The 8,424-nt window shown below is 37.4% G+C and overlaps 1 protein-coding gene across 1 annotated transcript; it reads right to left on the bottom strand.

Moving 5' to 3' along the window:
* Window positions 1-754: 754 nt before the first annotated feature.
* Window positions 755-8,390, bottom strand: elovl8a (ELOVL fatty acid elongase 8a). The gene is made up of 8 exons (XM_085141074.1): window positions 8,021-8,390; window positions 6,005-6,071; window positions 5,720-5,907; window positions 4,899-4,979; window positions 4,219-4,275; window positions 4,015-4,129; window positions 3,769-3,896; window positions 755-2,039 (listed from the first exon to the last, which is right to left on the bottom strand). The coding sequence occupies exons 1-8, from the start codon at window positions 8,024-8,026 to the stop codon at window positions 1,872-1,874; spliced, it is 810 nt and encodes a 269-aa protein (XP_084997200.1). The 5' UTR covers window positions 8,027-8,390; the 3' UTR covers window positions 755-1,871.
* Window positions 8,391-8,424: the final 34 nt, after the last annotated feature.

The raw sequence follows: 8,424 nt of genomic DNA, 5'->3' as shown, positions 1-8,424 counted from the left end.
GTTTTATCATGATTCATATAATACTGATGATGGATTTTTAGGCTAATAGTTAGGCTAACACACTTACCTCTCATCTTTTCTTTCCTCACAAAACCGATAGATCCTCCACTTCTTTTAAGTGTCTCCCAGTGCAATTCTTAGCATATTTTGGTTCCTGCAACTGGTCCGTTGGGTTATTGTCTCCCCAGAAACACTTCCCTTGTGCTCTTAGGAATCTGTTTTTTCCTATTTCCGTTGTCATTTTTCCTATTTCCGTTGTGTGCTTTGGCAGAGTTTTTCTTATTCCTGCTGTTTTCTTAAGTTGCAGTCCGTTTAGCCTCTCAGAGGAACCGTAATACACCATAAGAAGTTCAGCAAAATGCTCCACATTAATGCACTTTACACTAATACTTTTGGCAATCTAATCATGCAGTCACAATTAATGTAACAGGTGCAGGACCTCGCCAAGGAGCCGCCTCTCCCCATCCTTCTAGAAATGTGTGTGTGCATGTTTAATCAGATGGAAAAGCCTGTTGTTCTTTGAAGGATCAAGGGGTTATCTGCAGCACTTACCATAATGCTGCAGCAACGTTTCAGTGGTCCAAGTGAAAAGTTTGAATTCATGCTGCTGGTGTACAGTTAAGAGTCTATGATCAACAGTCTGCATCACCACCTTAGTTTTTCGTAGTTTTTGTAGGAATGATACCATCATCAGATGGTATCATTCCTGATGATGATACCATCATCATCAGGATATATTTAGTACATATAGTATATGTACTAAAACTGCACCATACTTGGACATAAATAGGCGTTTAATTGTGAAAATGTGAAAATGTAAAGCTGATAACAGAGGCCTGTGGAGAAAGGATGATGCAACTAAAACCATCATTTGTTCTTTCATTAAAGTGTTTCGAGCTGCGGCTAGATCATTTTTAAAAAGCCTGTGATCAATTGCTGCCTAATGCAATTTTGTGGCTATAATAATTTCTAATTTTTAATATCGATCGGGGATCAGCTTTGCATTTTAAAACTCTCCTTTGTAGCAAGCAATTGTTCCCCTTCTGCTTCCTTTCTGTTATATTCCTTTGAAAAACACATAAAAATGTGAGATTCTATATCACTAATAACAGGCTAAGATGTTGCCTTTGTAATGTTGATTTAGCAACTTTTTCATGTTCATTGTCATCTCTTATTGAGTTTAAACATAGGAGAGTCAAAACTGATATGGTAGTCTGAGAATTTATTATAAGGTATTGCATATTTGGCTAATCTATTTCTTCCTTTAATGGTCCTTTCATTACTGTCTGCAAAGGTTGGAGAATGGAACTGTCTCACTTGTCTGCCCAGTTATATTTTTACATCATGACAGATGGGGTGGATAAGTAGGTGGTGGGTGTGGTGTCTCCCCATCGGTAAGAGGGGATTATGTGCTGGGAACTTTGGAGGCAAACACAAGTAGAATAAATATATAGAGAGCACGGAGTGCCATTCTGTATGGCCAACATCAACCTACATCTGACTGCCATCCAGTAGGTTTTAAAACCTCCAATGGAGATTAAAAGTATTTTTCTAATAGCAGCTGGGGGAGGAAACACAGTTAACATGTATTGAGTGTGTTTGGGATCTTGCTAGATGAAAAAATAGGACTATTCACTGCACATGAATGTAACCAGCACTGTTGTGAAACAAACATCTCTTTATGGGGGTAAACATGCTTCACCTGTCTGGTGTTACATTATATTGTAAGTTTATATCCCGTTTTTCATACATAATAAGAATTACCATCCACACAGTCGCTAAAATTAAATGATCAGGATAGCAAACAGAGATGGATTTTTGTTTCTTTTTATTTCCTTTTTTTCCTCTCTCATAACAGTTTTGAGTTTGAGTTAAGTTTTCTTGTTCTTTTCGACGAGGTAGCTTCTGTAGTAGAAGTTACTGAAGAGAATGATGAGGCTGAGAGAATATGCCAAAACAGTGATGTTCATAGAGTCAGGGAAGTCACAGTCAGCAAACAGATTGTAGCTGGTATGGATAGTCACTATGAAAAACTGGAGCTGTAAAGAGAAACAATAGCATGATGGTAGACTTTCAGGGCACTGAGGACAAGAAAATTACAAGAGGATGGTCATGTAAGAGATGAAAGCAGTAGGGGATAACAGTTAGGCAATTTTCATACTTGCTATATGAGCTATATAGGCTTGAACACTTTCAGCAAGTTCTCTGTATATTGGGTGTAGAGTGGTTGGAGAAACATCCACAGTCTTGTATATAGAAAATGGACAAAGCCATGTTGATGTTACCAAGTTATTAGTGAATAATGAATAATGAATTAGTGAATGGTTGTCTTGAAGGGGCTTTTTTACCTGGCTGTTTTCAAACAACAAGAAAGGAGTGAAACAGAGGGGCACTACATGCTTATAGGGTAGTGACATGCCAGACACACGGGCAAGCTTACTCTCTCACTGGACCATAAGTTACAATTTTATATATAATATTATATTTTATATTAAAAAAAACTGAGTTAAAATTGAGTTGTCTTCAGTGTGACTGGAAATCAGTGGTTAAAACCATAAACTGTCCCAGAGAAGACAAGCAAGAGTTATTTTCCCATTGACCTTTACAGAAACCAGAGAAGTTTGCCCTCTGCTGGCCATTAAAAAGAATGCTTACTTAAGCCCATCTTTTACATACAGTCTATGGAAATGACTCCAAAGTTATTCTTTAGTTACTCGTAAAAAGGAATGAAATTATATGTAATATTGATGATGTCATTATTAATCTTACACCCAGTGACGCTCACATGGAAACAAAAATAGTAAAGATTAGTTATCTTGCAGTATGTGGTGATTTTTTTGGTCGTTTCTCAGTAATGTTGATATTTCTTGTGTAACCATATACATATCATTTAGATACTATGCAATATGACTGTTTTTTTTCTTTTTCTTTTAAAAAACCAGAGTAGGGTTGTCAGCAGAGAGTAACACGGGCAAAAGTACTCATTAAAAAAAGAAAATAAGTCACCATGTGAAGGTGTCCATTGGATTCATAAAGCTAGTCACGAGTGAACTACCTCAGCTTCAGTTAACTAAATTGTAAAGACAAGTGTTAATGATGGCTTGGGGGTCGTTTTGAAGGTCAGTGCAATTATTGTCACAGAATGGCAGTCAGGCACTATACTGACCTATATAAGCTGAAGCCATAAGGGAAAGAAAAAAATACAGGATGCATTGTCTTTTCATTAGACTATAAGTAGAAAACAGATGGTCCAGTAGTTAGCTGAGGAGCATCAGTGCTGCTAATCTGTCTCGTTTTGCCAGCAGTCAGTCAGAACAATGACAAACCAATCAGGAAGCCTACACGTTAAGCTCATCAAAACCAAATTATTAAGCCTCTGAGATCTAAGTCGTCGTTGGTGATGACTAAGCCTATCAGAATAAGGACTTTTTGGTCTTATTTAAGTGTGAGAGAACAAAGAAAATATTTCTAACTGACACACATCCACCACTTTTTATACTTTTTCCCCAAAAAGACAGTTCTGGCTTTTTCAGGATTATCACCTTTGATGGCTTAGTAGTTGTTGTTATTGTACAAGCTCCTAAAGTACACATAGCAGAATCAGGAAGGTGACTGCCTTTATGTTACAGATAGAAATACAGACTGACAGCTTAATGAACCATAATGAACTATGCAAAAACATAAAAGGGAGCTAAAAATTAAAAGGAGATCGTTTTTAAGTTAGAGGATGATCCCTGTAAAATGAATGTGAATGAGATGCATACTGACCAGCTGTAGGGTGGTGAGGTAACGTTTCCACCACAAGTATTTGGTCATGCTTGGTCCCACAGCTGCCAGGCCGTAATACATGTACATCACTATATGGACGAGGGAGTTAATCAGACCTATCAGGAAAGCTGTAGACAGATACTCTGAATGAGAACCATATATTATCTTCTTGAATATTTCTGTTTGCTGCTCAAAGACTCTTTAATCACAATATTTTGTAAAACTGGACTAGTGGGTTGTACTCACACTGTCCACCAGCCACATATTTAACCCCAGCCCACCAGTTGAAGATCATTGTGGCGTGATGGTAGACATGGAGGAAGGTCAGTTGACTGTTCTTCTTCCTTAGGATAAAAAATATCTGAATCACAGAATCACACAAAGTCAGTTAGGCAGAAGCGTCTTGCAGCCATGAAAACACATGCTCGTATAAGCTTGCTTGAAACTCACAGTGTCACAGAGCTCTATAACTTTGGAGAAGTAGAACCACCAGCACACTCTGGCCATCTGTCCAAAATTATAAAAAGCACATTATTAACCTTCGTGCACTGCAGTTCAAACAATTTAAAATATATATATATATATACACAGTTCTGTAAAAAATATTGAGCCATGAGCATTCTTTACAGTTTTCTGTGAAAATTGGAATTGCAGAGATTTACTGAAATATGCAAACATAAATCGAAACAATTCAACTCTCTTAGGATACTTTCTTATAATGTTTCCTACTTCTCAAAGACAGGACTGTCAAATACTGTTTATCTGATGTAGACAGCTTTTTAGGCCTGCCACCTCTTCTATTATGACATGATGTCAGTAACAAAGGATCCAATTTAAAATTGGCTCTTTGCTAAATTGTCTATTATGTGTAGACAAAACATTGTCTCATCAGTTGGCGTTAAGTGGGTTAAAAAAACAAAAAAACTTTCTTTTGAAAATGGTCAGGTACAAGGACTGGACTGAAAATAAGTGAAAAAGCAGCCAATGTCCAAAGATAAACTTTAGAAAGCCTGGAGAGCTATTGCTCTGCAAAACAGTCTGGCTGCTCAGAAACAAAATCCAAAGAAATGGCTCGACAGTTTTTTCACAGTAGTGTACATGTCAAAATTAATTTAGTGAAAAACATTTACCCTCATGGCCAATGGGCTGTCACTGTAGTCCACTGGCTGGCACAGCAGACTGTATCCTGCCAACCAGGAAGAGGCTGTAAACTGTAAAGAGAAAAGATGCTCTCATCTCTGCTTGTTTTTTCTTTCATTTAGCAAAATGACGTTTCATTAAATAGTTAAAAATCCTTTACCAAATATTCCGTGAAGGAATAGGACACATGAACCATGCGGGACCATTTGATCCTTAAATCATACTGTACACGGTGAAAATGTAGCCACTGATGCGCAGCACAGACTCCCAAACAGAGCCGATAGTAAAATGTCTGTTTACACTCCGACAGATGTGGATTGCTTTAGGCGGTGTTTCTGTCCAAAATTACCTATATTAAACTATTTTATAGCTCACATTAGGATTTTACAGATTCACAAACTTTGACAGCCATTTGGATGGTTTATTTTTTTTTTTATGATCTATTTGGTCTGTGTGTTTTATATGCCAATAACTGTTTTAAGAGAGTTGACATGCAAGTACTAGAATCCACCAGCTACAAACTGAAACCACTGGGAAGTGAAATGAGTTACAGTGATGATCTCAGAAGAGTGGAAGGTTCTGAAGAGAGATACAGCAGGGATTGAAGGACACCCCCAGTGGTTCTGTGTCCATCCCCCAAAACATCAGAGCTCTTTTGGTCCCATGACTAACATCTACACAATATTAAGCAGGTGGTTTTAGTGTCATTGGAAGTTGTTGTATTATCCTATACTGACTTCCTTTTAGCTGCTCTGAATTCCCGCTCCCCGTTGTCTTTTCCGATAGTTCCTTCAAGCAGTATGGTATTTACCTCATAGAACATGTAGGCAGACAGGCAGACCATGGCAAAGTTGTAAACTATCAAGACAGGTCTGAGGTTGACTGGCTGCCTCCTTGCCATTAGCTTTGGCCCCACCCATATAATGATCAAGTAACACAGGAAGACACAGCTAATTGGCACAGGAGAATAGACCAGAAGCCAGTTGTCTGTCCTTTTGTCTAAATGACAAGAAGGTGAGAGAAAAGCAGAAAGACCTTTAGAAAAAAATAAACTGCTAATCTCTGAGAAAAAAAATGGGTAAATTAATTTACATGCCTCCTTTTTCCAAAATCCCATTGTAAAATAACTGGACTTTCTGCCACACAGTGAGCGCTTGAAAATCCTGAAACAGAAAAAAACAAGAGAAACTTGCAAAGCTGAAGCAAACACAAACGTTTTAAAATGAAATAATATAAGTCTCTCACAAAAAAACAGAAAACATCAAACACCTTTTTTGGTATAAAGATCACACTTGCTTATATGGCATTTATACGTTCTACATTATTGATTTTTCTAATATTGTGTTCATTCTGCAAAGGTAAGGCCAAACATGATTTGTCACTGCATTAAAGTTTCATTTTGTTTTATTGGACTGGACGAGGTCGGGTTTCAAAACCCTCATCATAAGATGATGACTACACATAAAGTCATTTGCAGGTTTTTTGGTACAAACCATAAAATGTACTCATATAAACTTTTTTTTATATCAGTACAACTAACTGTTCCCAGCACTTTGCACGCTCATAAATAGTACTCTTCTCAAAAGTACTTTGCAACAAACAACACCTCGCTGCAAAATTGATTAAACTACCAGGAGATAATCTGGATTACAATTTAAGGATTATGTGCACTAATCCAAACGTATCTCTTTTGATAATGGATGATAACTAATAATCCTCTTGATGAGTGGCTGACTGATGTGGACGACAGGGTGACGTGTGTCCTCGTGTGATTAAAGTTTTACAGTGCTGCCATCTAGTGTCTGAAGATAAAAGTTGTGTGCACAGCAGGTGTGTTTCTCTTTACTTCACCATCAGACTCATCTTGTGGTGTTGCCCCATGTTTGCCTCAGGCTTGGGTAGAACTTAGAACAAGTAGAACTTAGTGTTTTTACAGATAAACTAGATCACTACTGCTCTGAACTGCTATGTCTCAGAAGAGTTGATTTATTAGTTGCACTATTATATATATAAAAAAGAAAAAAAAATACAAGAAGGGGGAAATCTGTATATATAAACCTCTGTATAAACCTCCTACTGGACTTTGCCATGGGATCAAAGAATGGAAATAAATTAACAACCCTACTTTTTCCAGGCTAACACATGCTTCATCCACCATCAATGAAGCCAATGCCGAAGAGTCCGAAAGTGCAGTTCTTCTAATGGCTTCCAAAGAGTATCAGTCCCAGTAGACTGCCATGTTAAAATGTCACTCATTAAAATAACAGGTATCCAGCCTGGCAACTATACTGGTATTGAATTTGAGCATGTATGTGGTGTTGGTGCCTTTAATAGTATTTTTACTGAAATTCTAAGCTAAATAATGTGGCTACAGCAAGTTGGTGCTCCAGTTTTGATGTCTTTGTGTTGCACCTATACTGCTGATGGATGCAGCTTGTTAGCCAAGCAGATGACTTTAGCATGGCACTCTCATGTCCAACACCTGGTTTCAAAAAATGCAATGGGGCACAGGATAAAACGGTAAGGTCTTCCAAAAGCAGAGCCCCGAAATCAGTGGCTAATTACATCTTTTATATACAGTCTATTCATCAATAACCAATAATATGCAGCAGTGAGGAGATAAATTTGTTCTTTAACCTCTTAAGCCCCAACGCCCCCTGATACGGGGGCAAAAAGCAGGAGATCAGGTAGGCTTGGGGCTTAAGAGGTTAACAGTCTGTTTATATAAAATGCACTCTGCTACTTAATGTAAGTTAAAGCACTATTTAGAAGCAGCAGGCTGTGTGGCCAAAGCTACTCTAAGCAGTTAAGCCTTACCTGTGTCCTCGTAAGGATTTACGGAAAACAATCCCTAACAGAGCTGAACAGAACTTCAATGTGCTAAGGTTTAACATGTAGAGTAGTACTGAAGGGAAAGTTACAAGAAGATGCTTTCAAGACCAGAAATATACAGTATTTCAAAATAACAGCATGAGCCTATGCATCTTCATTTATGCAGCAGTTATCATTAAGATAACAGCTTTTAACCACGGCAGCCTCCAACAATGTGAGGAGAATCTACAATAAACACAGCTGAAAATAACATTCACATTCAAAATAACATTCACTTTACCTTCATTGTGATGGTCTATAGCTGTGATTTCTCTCTTCAGCTCTGTCCTGTCAGAGCATGCGGCTCAGTCAAGTCCTAAGCAAGACTGAGTCAATCAGTGTGTGTGTGCGGTTTAAAATACAGTACTACGGTGTGTAACTGCCAGCTAAATCCTATCTGAAAATGCTACTGCAAGTGTGACTGAAGAAAATTCAAAATCATATGATACAAAATGTTGAATAAATTCAATATACAGCTTGAATTTTCACTTAATAGATAAAATAATAAATCACTCGGTGTCTACATAACTAGCAACAGACCATTGGTTTAAGGGAAAAGAAGAAGTTAAACTAAATTAATTAAATTAAATTAATTTAATTAATTAATTAATTAATTAATTAAATTGAATCCATTTAACACTGCCT

Source organism: Neolamprologus multifasciatus, chromosome 18 (assembly GCF_963576455.1).
Source record: "Neolamprologus multifasciatus chromosome 18, fNeoMul1.2, whole genome shotgun sequence".
In the NCBI taxonomy this organism is placed as follows: domain Eukaryota; kingdom Metazoa; phylum Chordata; class Actinopteri; order Cichliformes; family Cichlidae; genus Neolamprologus; species Neolamprologus multifasciatus.
Note: the sequence above shows the minus strand (reverse complement) of the source record. Positions and strands in the feature narration are given on the sequence as shown.

Coding starts and splice junctions, on each gene's coding strand:
- elovl8a (XM_085141074.1), bottom strand. Junction 3,897..4,014: donor ATATGTGGCTGGTGGACAGT/GTGAGTACAACC, acceptor ATCTGTCTACAG/CTTTCCTGATAGGTCTGATT. Junction 2,040..3,768: donor ACCTCACCACCCTACAGCTG/GTCAGTATGCAT, acceptor TTCTCTTTACAG/CTCCAGTTTTTCATAGTGAC.